Source organism: Triturus cristatus, chromosome 12 (genome assembly GCF_964204655.1).
Source record: "Triturus cristatus chromosome 12, aTriCri1.1, whole genome shotgun sequence".
Lineage (NCBI taxonomy): Eukaryota > Metazoa > Chordata > Amphibia > Caudata > Salamandridae > Triturus > Triturus cristatus.
The window spans coordinates 245,965,776-245,979,104 of record NC_140595.1 but is presented as its reverse complement, the minus strand read 5'-3'; the positions used below and the strand labels follow the sequence as shown (position 1 = coordinate 245,979,104).

At 44.0% G+C, this 13,329-nt stretch overlaps 1 protein-coding gene across 7 annotated transcripts in view; it reads right to left on the bottom strand.

Annotated features, from left to right (window-relative positions):
* The window catches only part of HACL2 (2-hydroxyacyl-CoA lyase 2), a 1,062,010-nt gene that overhangs the window by 680,684 nt on the left and 367,997 nt on the right, over positions 1-13,329 (bottom strand). For all 7 annotated transcript variants that reach the window (XM_085638401.1, XM_085638399.1, XM_085638396.1 and 4 more), the window contains exon 5: positions 8,446-8,584. In XM_085638401.1, coding sequence (XP_085494527.1) covers positions 8,446-8,584 — 139 coding nt within the window. The remainder of the gene's footprint in view (positions 1-8,445; positions 8,585-13,329) is intronic.

The following is a 13,329-nucleotide window of genomic DNA, read 5'->3' as shown; positions in this document are numbered from 1 at the left end:
CGGGTAGAGTTCCCACTCGTGGACTTGTTGCAACATCGTGCTGAGGAGGTCGGAAAATTCGCTTTCTGTAACAGGTGAATGTTGTGTGGATAGCCCACAGCCAAATGGTCTAAGACAAGTAAGACAGCTGCAGTGAACATGTCCACCCGTGTTTTTGTAGTTAGGACACGGCTGTCGTGTTGTCTGTGCACACTAAGACAACTTTACTGATCAGTTGAGGTAGGATTGCTTTGAATGCTGGGTGAACAGCAAGAAGCTCTACGTAGTTCATGTGGACACCCAGGTATTTTGTGTCCAAATGGCCCTGCACTGTGAGATCCTGTAAGTGTCCATCCCACCCTATGAAGGATGCATCCGTTGTGACAATGATGTGAGGAACAGGGTTGAGGAAAGGCCGCCCCTTTAATAGGTTGTTGTTGTTCATACCACTGCAGAGAGTGATGAGTGCGGTGGCCAATCAACACTAGATTATCCCAGTGACCCCCTATCTGACCCCACTGTTGAACCAAAAATTCCTGTAATGTACACATGTGCAGCCTTGTAAGAGGTTCTATGGCAATCCAGGAGGCATCCTGCCTAAGAGGAGACTTACTGTTCTGACTGTCAGCTGTTGATGTGGTTGAAACAGGAGAAGTAATGCTTGAAAGGACTGTATCCTTGCAAAACTGGGATAGGCTAGGCATATTTCTGTGTTTAGCATAGCTTCGATGGTGGAGGTGGGACTTGGTGGAATTGATGGTGAACCCCAAGTGAAGAAGGAGATCTATAGTGACCTGACACCGTTAGCAAGTGGCGGCTTTGAGGAGCCACTCATCCAAATATGGAATACGTGGATTCCTTGCCTTCCAATGGGCACATCTACTACTGCAAGGCACTTGGCGAATGCTTGAGTTGCAGTAATCACCCTGAAGGAAGGACCTTGAATTGGTAATGTTTGCAGTTTATCACAAACTTGAGATATCGGCAATGTGCTGAGAATAGTGGTATGTGGAAATAGGTGTTATCTAGGTCTAGTGTAGTCAAAGTCCCCTTGTTGGAGAAGTGGGATGACATCCTGCAGGGTTACCATGTGAAAGTGCTCTGCTAGGATGTATTAGTTGAGGGGCCTATGGTCCAGAATTGGCTGAACGGAGGGGTCCTTTTGGGGTTTTAGGAAGAATTGTGAGCACACTCTAGTGTTCTGCATACGTACCGTGGCAGGCTCTATAGCTCCTCTGAGCAGAACTTTGACCTCCTGTTTGAGTAGTGTTTGATGGTGAACAGCCTTTACTCTGAAGTTTTTACTTCGTATTGCATTTACCAAGCACTTTTCACATCATAAAGACTGTTGGCACACAAGTCTTTACAACTCAAAACTTTCCCACAAATTTGAACAGTAGCTGGCAGTGTTTCTCTATGTGAGAGACTGCATCTTATTGTATAAAAATAGGCAAATACATAACATTACTGAAGATACACTCTCAGTGCGGAACACAAGAAGGTTTAGAGGCACAGTTATGGTTGTATTAATTGTGTGTAAATATTTTTTTTTAAATACCGGTCTTATTAAAAATGATTGCATGTGTCTCTCAGTTGAAAAGATGCACCTGCTTCTGACTTGTTTGCTGCACTGTACTCATTTTTTGCTGCGACTCCTCATGCAGAGGCGCAGCAGGGATTTACTGGGAGAACTTGCAGTGAGTTTACGTGGAAGTTATTTTGTTCGCTTCACAAACTCATTAGGTAAAGACATGCTCTTGGCTCTTCCTACACCCAAACATCACAGGGCTCTGACATATCTGCTCTACGTTATCAATTTAAGTACACAGCGTGAGAGCCAAGCTAGGTTTTGAAGCTGCGGATGCGGCACAGCAAAGGCAGACAATAGCCCTCCTTTTGGTGGTAAATTCAAACGAAACTGAAGTGCGGATTCGGCCTACAGACTGTTTTCAAAGCAGGCAACCTTTTTTTCTGTAAATCTTTCTGCTACTCAAAATAGATTCAGTTCATACGCAGTCTTCACATGACTGTATATATAAATTGTAGGTACATTTAGTTGTGAGAGTTTTAATGTATGACTAAAATATAGATATTCTGGGGGTAGCCTCTTGACGTCTGGCTGTGAGTATTTCCAGTTGCAGAGTAACATATTGCTTGGCGAATAGGGCTCTAAGTGCTTATTAAAATATCTGTTAGTCCCCATGTCATGGAAGAAAAACACAGGATGTAAGGCCTCAAAAAGTGTCTTTGTGAACTACTGCTCATAAAGATATGTGTGGTGAATGTATGCGTGGTGGAAGACTTTTTCATGTGACTAAATATTAACATGTACTAATGGTATGCCTTGTAATATTTGTATTGCAAAAACACGCATGGTAAAACAACGTTTTGCAATGATATAGAACCGTGTTTGATGTTCCAGTGATAGCCTGAGTTTGCCAGGTGGAATGTTGGGAGGTGTGGTAATGAGCTCCAGACAATAACCATGTTGAATAATGTCCAACACCCACTGGTCTGATGTAACCGCTTGCCATGTGGGTAGAAAGTTTTGTAATAGACCTCCCGACAGGTGTATGGTCAAGAGGGAAGTAATTGGTTGTGGGTGTAGCTCCTTTTAGGAGGGGTAGCAAAAGAAAGTACAGAGACCTGGTGTTTGCAGAGTTCCCATAGCTTTTGCCATTTCCATGTTGTTTTTCATTTCTTTCTAAGGTCTGATCCACCTGGGGGCAACAGAGGATTGTTGTTGAACTGCATGATTAGCACATTTTGCTGAACTTCTGGTTTGAAACCAGAAATAGGAAGCTAAGCATACCTACACAATAGAATGCTGGTATTTAATCCCCTGGCTGCAGTATAAGCTGAGTCTAAGGCACACCTAATTGAAGTGTTGGAGATTAGCTTGCTTGCAGCGACAAGTTCCTGACTCTGTTTTTTGTGCTCCTCTGGGAGGTACTGGAACAGATCCTCTATCTTGTCCCAATGGGAAAGGTCATACCTTGCAAGAAGGCCCATAGAGTTGGCAATGCGCCAATGACTGCCAGATTGTGCCACAACCCTTTTGCCCACCGCATCAATCATTTTACTTTTTTTCATCACGTGGTGGGGCATATCCATTGGCTTATACATTTTGCCCACTTTGGAGCCGTGATGATTACTAACGAGTCTGGTGGAAGTTGGCCCCTAATGTACATGGGATCAGAAGGGGAAGCATTATACTATTTGTCCACCCTGGGTGTAATGACTCTAGCCCCAAGAGAGTCTTTTAAAATATTATCAGTATGCCTACGGATGCCCGCAAGCATTGGGAGGTTTTGTGTGGACCGGGGAGTGGAAGAGAGGGTTTCAACAAAACCTGCTCATCTAAGGGCCCCTTATGAAGCTCCACCTGATGGAAAGAGGCAGCTCTGGTATCAGCTCTTGATGTGATGTAGAGTCATCAGTAGGAGAAGGTCGGGATGGATAGAGGTATGGGTCCGCGTCCCCTGGGAGGTCTTTGTCATAGGTATCCCATGGATCGGTATGTAGAGGAGTATCAAAAGTATCCTGTTCCCACCATGTTCTGCTGTTTCAGAGTTTGGAGACCCCTGATGAAAACGTTAAGTGGGTCTTTCAGAAAATGAGGTGGGGAGGGTGAAGGTGGTGCAAAAGGTAAAGGACTGCAAATTTTCTCAAGGACTGGAGCGTCCAGAGCCTCCTGGAACGAGAACTGTATTTTGGGTGGTAGAGGAGCCGGTGTCAAAGGGCGGAAGAGAGTTCGACATGCATGAGGCAGGATAACAAGATTACTTCTAGTCCAGCTGTTGTTGCTGTCGATGGAGGACAGGCTGGAGTTCAGCTTCGAGATGGGTTTGGGAATATGCGGATTTGAAAGTTGTTTCAGTACTAAGGAGCTGCTCGGTGTCGAAGCGGAGGCTGGATGTCAGTTCAGAACCGAAGGTCTGGTGGGCACCAACGGCTGGTCCGAGACCAAGGTGGTCCATGCAGAAGGATGGTTTGGTTTGGCATGCTTTTTTGGTGGCGAGCCGGAGGGCAGGGTGTCCTAAGCAGTTTCTTGGTGTTGATCACGGCCGGAAAGCAGTGGTTGACCGAGAACCTCTGTATGATGTTCGACTGGGAATGAATGTCTTTTAGCCAAAGGCTGGTTGTAATGGTGTGGAGTAGGAGGGGGGTACCGTACTCACGGACTGTGAAGCAGGTGTTATGTCCTCTATTTCCAGGTCGATTTCATGGTCGGAGACAGAACTGCCTTCAACGGAAAAGCCTCTTCCTCTGCAGCTGATGTTTGAGGGTGTTCCTCTTAGACGTCGCCGTGACTCAAAAGTCCAGAGTATCTTCTATGCTCCTCCGCAACATCTTGAGTAGACGTGCATGATGGTCTCAAGCATTTTCTTGGAAGGAAGGATGACACGCGTCGCCATCGTTCTCGCTGTGATAGGGTGACAGACAAAGATTGCAGACCTGATGAAAGTCGGTCCAAGGATACTTCGTGTGGCAGCAAGGAAAGTAACTGAAGGGCGTCCATTCCACTATCAGCACAGCATTCTCAAAAGACGCGATGAAGACTGAAGAAAGGCCCCGAAGGGCAAGACCCTAGAGGGGCTGTTGTCGAGATGAACTTGGCTCGATTGAAAGTGTACACAACGATATGCAAGGGAAACTGGTAGCTCGATCGAAAACAATACCAAAGAAGGGGAAGGTTATGAGTGAACCGAAAAGAACACCAGGGGGGTGTCAAGCCAGACCGCAAGCAGACAAGACCAAACCCGATGGCGGAAAGAAAACAATCTAAAAATAGAGTCCATGCTCATGCACATTATCACCAAGAGGAGGAGTCACTCTACCTTGTGACTCAAAAGACTTCTTCAAAGAAAAACGACTTACACACATCCGGACCCAACACTAGATGGCAGGAGCACACAAAGCATTTGTATCTACAGCCACATTTGCCTCAACATATATTTTCTTACTTTTAGTCTTGACTGATTAAATTTCAGAAAAAATTATTTAAACTTAATGTATTTAAATTAGGACATATTTAATGGACAATCACATTAATAGTGTAGTATTTTCTTATTTTGTTCCACATTTAAAATAAACAAAATTAATTTACATTAATGTTTAACATAAAAATATTTGTTTCTAATTATAAAGTGTAATAAACTTTTTACATTGTTCCTGTAATTTACCATAGGGACATCACCTCGACTGTGAAGTCACCCAATGGTAAAATACAGGGAAAAGCACAACAGTTTAATCCGCTAAAACTAAATAAATAGTCACAATATTTTATGTTGTATATTAAAGTAAATTAACTTAATATATTTAAGTACTTCTAAATAAAATTGTTAGATAGTTTAAATATATTACATTATAAAAAACTGAAGTTTAAATTCGAAATAAATTCCCACTTAAATAAAAAAAACATTTAATTATGCATGAATTATTAAAAGTGATGCATATAAATAAAAGTAATTTGATTATATTTGAATATAAATTAAGGTTACATTCATTTATAATTTCAAAAGGTTATTACAATAGTTTATAAATAAATAGTATTTTTTTTTTATCTTTCTTTATTGTTTTTCAATATAACAGTAGAGAGTCAACAGTCCGATCTAATAAGTTGAGGTGTACATTTGGTAGATTTGAAAGTACAAAGCATTTAATGCCCTATTACAGTGTTGAAGAACAAAGCAATACATTAACATATAGGAGCTGGGTCAGAGATGTCCATATCAGTTAATACTACTCCAACTCTATCAGCCCCCCCCCCCCCTCCTCCATCTACCAATGATCTAGATCTCCCAGTCTCCAGGAGCCTTCCTCTTCCCCCAGTACAGATCCACTTCAAGCACATATATTGTGTGGTCAGGCCCAACAGTGTATTTTTTATATGGTTGATACAGTGTCTAGCTGCGCTTATCCGGTCAATCTCTTCAAGCAGGTAGCCCTCCTGGGTCAGAGTTTTATTTTTAGATTGTTTAAACATCAAACTACATTTATATTTATAACTATTTTAAACAATTTAATTCATCATCATTTCCTACGGGGTTTATTTTAAGTCCCTACCTCTATTATTTTCTATAGGAGGGTGATGCAGTACTAGTGGTTCGCAATGTGTGGTGCTGGACGTACTCCAGCTTTGAGCTGGAGTAATTTGCTACTGGTTTGGGTCCCTTTTTGGGTGTGGTAACTTTGGAAGTGCAGTCTGTGAACAGCAATGGGTTTACTTTTTTGTAGGTGGGTGTATGTCCCCCTTAACTGCCCTCAACCCTCCCTAACCCCCTTCCTTACTAATCACTAAACCGCTGCCAGTAAGTATGCCCCTTTTTTAAGCCACTCCCTGTGGTCCTTCCCTCAATTACTACAAAATAGTAGGCTTACATGTCAGAGACTCTCCTCATAGAAAAGCTAGGTGAGGTGGAGATTTACACTTGTAGGTGTGTGAATAGTATTTTGTAGTACTTTAGCTATGCTACTGTAGCACTGCTAATATACTTCAAAAGGCAGTTTCTGAATAGAACCCATACATTTTATTCACCAATTAAATGCCGGAAGGCTGCTGACTGAGACGTTCATGGTCAGAGAACAAATACTAATCACCAGTGCATGCTCAAACAGACTAGACATGACCATCCCAAGCATTTCCAAATAATTCTAATTTCAAATATCAAACTTTATTTGTTTCTTTTGCAATAAAACCATAAAAGTTGTGCAAACATTAATAAAACATCGCATATAAACAAAATAGCACACATGTACAAATTAACGACAACCATTCAGCCAATATGACCGATTTACTGGATAAAACAGTGCAAATCTCACTATCAGAATTAATCACAACTTGAACTAAGCCTAATAATGGCTCTTAATAAATGAAGTGTGTACAATACAGTGTCATTAAAGAGAAGTTGTAAAAAGATAAAAGCGGGTATCACCCTCCTAAAACAAGCCTTTTTAAGAATCAGGATAATAAAATGATTTCGGGGAACCTCTTAAAAGCTACAAAACATTGAAAAGTGCATAATGTCATGAGTAGACTGGCAGTCGCAGCCACAGGGCATGAGACACTGCCCTCTATGAACACCACGTGGGTGGACTATGAGATAATGAAAAAGATCAAGCCGAAATCTGGTCAATAAGAAGCGATCATGAATGCTTTTGATCTCTAGGAGATATGGTTCAGTAGTTGATACTGTTTTGAGTGTGATGTACCTACGTACGCTGGGCTTGCGGAGCTCTGTTTCTTCTCTATAACCACAGCGCCGTCAGAAAAAACACTTTAGCCCAGGTATGATCCCTCCTTCATGTGCCTTCTGGGTAATCAAATAGATCTGCCCTTCCCAGACTACAGAAGCCTACTTTTACATACTGTAGCCATTGGATACAATTAGCATGGTAAAGTCTTTTAAAATGTTCTTGCTGAGGGCATGGTCTTTCTTAGCCCAGATCTGTAAACATAATGCTAAATGGTGGAAAGCCAGCATGTCTGAAAGAAAGGCCATCCCCAGCTCTTCAACCACAACATAAGATGGGATACTTTGCGGTAATGAAAGAATCAGGAAGGTGTTTTCTACAATTTGCATAGCCTCCAACCCAACATGACCCCAGATCTCGCTCCCACAACGGGCCTTTGCAATACATTTCGCCCTGTAGATTTTCAAGATTTTCTCCCACTCTGGAAGCAAGGTTAAAAACAGCTGCGGTCGCCCCGACCAAGTCCCCTTTCTTGCGAGCAATCAGAGGGCCCCAACTCAATACATCATCAAACACTACTCCCAGGTAAAATTGATTAAGGGGATAACTGAGGTTCCCATCTTAAAGATACATTTTTGCCTGTACGAGGTCCCACCTGCATAACAAACGATTTACTCTGATTGACCAGCAGGTCCAGGTCCTCCATGAAATGAACAAAGGAATTCAATAGGCGTTGTAGCCCCCTAGCTGTCCTCGCCATAAGTACAGCACCGTCTGCATATAGTAGGAAAAGGCAGGTTGCGCTTTCCCACCTGTGGGCAATCTGCTTTTATGTCCGAAAGGACCCTCTCGAGGAAATTGTTATATAGGTTAAAAAGGAAGGGGCCAGGATACACCCCTGGCGCACCCCTCTCCTGATATCAAACTTACGAGTCAAAAAGAATAATGTAATGAAAATTACCACCAAAGTATTGCTTTATGAATAAAATACATAAACAATATAAAGAATTGATTGCGGGATGATATTGTGTACTTTTCAGATATAAAATTGTCATTGGTGCATTGCAATCAAAGCATACTGCAAGGGACAGAAGAAAAAGCAAAAAACTCAATAGAATGAGCGGAGAAAGCAATACCCTTTAAGGTACACACAAAGCCCTCTCTATTTCTGTTTTCGAGAATTCTGAACAAAACGTCTGCAGGTCAGAACCGGGGTACACTGTAAATATATTTATTTGTATTTCTTAATTATACTGGGCAGATAATTACCTGGGGTACCAGACTGAGCAGCAGCCAGGGCTCTGCGCAACAAAGGCGTGATATCTCGCACAGTCCTGACAGAGGCACTGAACTTACATAAAGGCTTAAAGAGGGAGAGCTGGTCAATGTCTTGGAGTGCACCACGCCCCTGCAAAGAAAAGACAAAAAGAAAGATTGACAGATGGAATCTGTATTATGCAGTGCATTATTTTTAAAGGTTTTTTTCAATAGACTGTATGAAGAACTCCTTGTGGTGTAACAAAATCTGGAGAAACATAGTTTAGAACGTATATATGTGTCAGGAACACTTCTCGGCTTGCATGTACCGCTGTGTTTCCTTGCATTAGACAAGAACTCAGATTCCTTGCAGTACATACACCGTCTTGAGACTGCTTGCCAATGTCAGACTTTGAGTCATCTTTCTCACTTCACTTGCACTTATTTTGCTTGTTATTTGGCCTAGCTCACATATAAAGGAGTGACACAGAGACGTCCCATTTCTTCAGTGTTCGAGGCACATCATCCAAAGAAAGGGTGGCAGGCCCTTTATTTCTCTGCATTTACAGGCACCAAAAATAGCTCTAGTTACTAAGTTAATAGATATGCTGCTGTATTTTACCTACTCCATCCTGTCCTCTGCAGTGTTTTGGTCTGACTCACCAGTAGTTAGGCAGCAAATCCCTGTCCTTTTTGTGGACAACCCAACCATCAGCAACCTCTTTCTGCTAACAGTCTAGTTGGTGAAAAGTATGGAATTTAGGTTTTTCCTCTGTCTTCAATGGGCAAACCTTTATGCGTTTTACTTCTGTGTGACGAACCCACCATATTAAGTTGGAAGAAAAGGAGGAAAGTGGTAGTTTGAATGTGTACAATGCTGCATATGGGAAAACAATCAACAGCATGTCAATGTCAGCCACTGGAGTGCTGCCCCAGCTACAATAATCATAGCAGATCTGCAGTGACATGTTATGTTATGTTATAAAAAATGTATACAGCGCACGTACACCAAGAGGTTTCATGGCGCTAACTCTAGGACTTGCCGGAACCAGTGGAGGGAGTAAATCGTGAGCCTGTACAAACAGCCAGTTCTTAAGCATTTTCCTAAACCTCAGAAGATGAGTACATGACCGAATCTCCAGAGGGAAGGAATTCCAGTCTTGGGGCCAAGGATGCAAACCTATATCCTCCCTGTCGTTTTAGCTTGAAGGCAGGGGTGGTCAGTAGCTGGAGATGTACTGAGCGGAGGTTGCGAGAGTGGGGTGTACCTAGATAAGAGGCTGTTAATGAATTTGGGTCTCTGACCGTGTAGCGATTTAAAAATTAGACATCCCGTCTAAAAGGTAGTGCGTTGGGGAATGGGGAGCCAGTGTAGTTTTTTTAAAAGAGGTCTGGCAGATTACCATCTGTGTTGCTGGTGGATCAGTCTCGCTGCTTGGTTCTGAGGCATCTGAAGCCGCTTGATTAGGAAAAGTGGCATGCCTAGGTAGATTGAGTTGGCGCAGTCTAAGTGTGATAGCACCATGGCTATCACGACCTGTATCAGCGATGCGTGAGTAAGCACAAGGCTGATCTTTCTGATCTTTCGTAGTTGAAAGAAACAGGATGAGACCACTGCACCAACTTGAGATCTTAACGATAGGTCATTATTTATGGTGACCCCAAGGCTCTTGACAGGGGTAGAGGGTTCGGGGGGGGGATCCAAGTTCCGTAGGCCAGTAGTGTGGGCCCCAGAAGATCTGACTGCTCCCTGTCAGAACTAGTTCAGTCTTGCCTTGCGATTGTGAAGCATGGTGGCCTGGAATTCAAGGACTGAGTTAGGTGAGTTATCTATGGTGAACGTTAACTGTAGATCATTGGCATATTTGAAGGTGGTAACATTCCTTTCCTTCGAGGACTGAATCAGAGGTAAGAGGTAGAGATTGAACAGATGGGGTATAGTGAGGATCCCTGTGGGACCCCACATGTAGTTAGCTTGGGTGCTGTGAATGAGGCTAAGTGTACTGCTTGAGTGCGACCTTCAAAAAAGGATCTGATCTAGCTGACGGCTGAGCCCTGGATGCCGGCCCGTCTGACACGGTCCTTCAAAATACCATAATCTACCGTGTCGAAGGCGGCCGAGAGATCTAATAGCACCAGGGCCTGTGGGATGCCTCTGTCAGCTTAATCTCGTAAAGTGCCCAGGACTGCCAATATCACTGTCTCCGTAGACTGAGCGGGCCGGAATCCCGCTTGGTGAGGGTCTAGATAGGCACAATGTTCCATGAAGTTGGACAACCACGTGGGCTTCCAGTACTTTGGCCAGGTAAGGGAGCAGGGAGATGGGGCAATAGTTTGACAGATTTTGAGGGTCTGCTCCAGGTTTTTTTTAGGAGAGGGACCACGACTGCGTCTTTGAATACTTTAGGGACACGGCCCTGCGGGAGGGTCTCATTCAGGAGGGCCATGGCGGAGTGTGTGCCTTTTAGGATATGAGGTGGGCTGCAGTCCATGGGGGAGCCGGATTTTACTCTGGACAGCAGGTCCAGGAAGGTCTGGGTACTAATGGCCGGGAAGTGATCCAAGGTGGAAGGGTTTCTCATCATAGCAAGGGGTGTCTCATTGGAGATGGGTATTGGGATGCTGGCTTTAATAGTAGAGATTTTTTCCAGAAAGTAGTTATTCAGAGAATCGCAGAGTTCTTGGGTAGGTGTGGGTTTAGGTAGGACTCTATCTGCGTTAGATAGTTCGTTAACAATAGAGAAGATTTCCTTCGACCTGTTGTGAGAGTTTAAAATTGTAGAGGAGAAATGGGCGGCCTTAGCTGCAATAATAGCTTTTTTATATTCTTTCCGTGCTTTCCGAATAGTGGCATTTTTCTTCTAGGGAATCGTTCAGTCTCCATTTCCTTTCTTTTCGACGAAGGGCCAGTTTTTGTTCTCTTAGTTCATCAGAGAACCATTTCTGTGCATCAGAGCGGCGAGAACGTTTTCATTTTTTGAGCGGGTTATGTAAATCACTAGCCGCTACTAGCCAGGCTGAGATATTTGCTTCCAGGAGATCGACATCAGGGTCAAAGGTAGGGGTTGAGCTGGCCAATGTGTCCTGAAATTCCTGTTTGTTAAGGGCACCCCATTTCCTAATCATACCCCCCTCGGCCGTGGGGTCTTGCTACTGATAGGCATTGTTACCGTGAATTTTATAAGGTGGTGATCAGACCATATACATGGTAGGATCGTGGGCGCAGACACTGTAGGATTAGTGGTCCAGACTTGGTCCAATATGTGTCCTTTGTGTGTGTGGCTGAAGATAGGTGCTGGGTAAAGTTTAGGTTGGTTAAGAGGTCAGTCAATTCGGCAAGAGTGAGGCCCGCCAAGTGTGTCATTAGACCAGTAGTTTAGGTCGCCTATTAACAGTATTTTAGCATACTTCGTTATGAGGTTGGCTATTTGTTCACTCAGCGAGAGAGGGAACATGGGTATGTGCTGTGGGGGCCTGTAGACCAGAACACAGATAAGTTGGACTCTAATTTGATGACGATATTATCCACTGCAGGGAGACTTAAAGAGGTAATGGCAGTGAATTTGTGGTCTTGACTGATGGATCGCTGCTACTCCACCACCCATCTTTCCTGGTGGGCGATTCACGTGGAGGATGTAGTAGTCGTTAGGCAATGCAGAGAGGATATCAGGGCTGGAGTCAAGAGGAAACCATGTTTCCGTTACAAGGAAGATGTCTGGGTTTTCAGACACTAAGAGCAGGAAAACATCAAGCTGATGTTTGACTAGGGAACGTGTGTTTAGATAATACATACGGAATATATAATGTTTCTTCGCATGCCGTTACTACGCGGTCGTTAGTACGACCGCGTTGTTAGTTAGCATACCTTTACTTCGCAATTCGGAACTACGAATTGCAGTAAGGGGGTGCTGGATGTTGGAATAGTATAATTTACTATTCCAACTCCAGTCTATGCGGACACTAGGGAAGGTGTTGGATTTTAAATCCAACACCTTCTCCCCCTTACTGCAATTCGTAGTTCCGAATTGCGTAGTAAAGGTATGCTAACTAACAACGCGGTCGTACTAACGACCGCGTAGTAGCGGCATGCGAAGAAACGCATGCGAAGTAAACGCCGCTTCCCATACATACGTAGTGCTGTGTACTTAAGTTAGGTAGTACCCGGTGACCGAGGCGAGTGGAAAATGGGTTCTGAGATTTCTGGGAAGGATCTCCGTGTCGGAAGGATTTTGGTTAAGCTCAAGCGCATACAAATGACAGGGCTGAGTGAGAGCGACGCCTGATGGAGTTTTCGAAGTTCCTCCGAGGAGTAAGTGAGGATTTGGGCATGGTTTATGGCCACTGGGCCCGTCCGGGTTCGGATGGGCGCAGACGGGCTTGCCTTTGGTGCACCACCGGCGCGCCCGCTGCGCTCCCGCGCTGCAGCAGTCATAAGTACAGGTTCCCCGCCTATGGCTCCTCCCCCGCCCGTCGTGATTGGCTCAAGCCGAGGGGTGTGCTCAGGAGAACACTAGGGAGCCTGCGCCACCAGCAGAGTGCAAACGTTGGTATTTTAGGTAAAAAGTTTCTTAAAATACATCAGATTCATACAGTTATAAAAAAAGGCAATTCAGCACGAGTAAAACAGCAGTCCGCAGGGTAGCAGCACAATTTATGAAGTGCCCGCTCCCGTGCTGCAGCAGTCATAAGTACAGGTTCCCCACCTATGGCTCCTCCCCCGTCCGTCGCGATTGGCTCAAGCTGAGGGGTGTGCTCAGGAGACTGCTAGGGAACCAGCACCGCCAGCAGAGTGCAAACGTTGGTATTTTAGGTAAAAGTTGCTTAAAATACATCAGATTCATACATACTGCATTGATGTTACTCTCTTAGACTATTCAGAACACTGCAATAGATCAG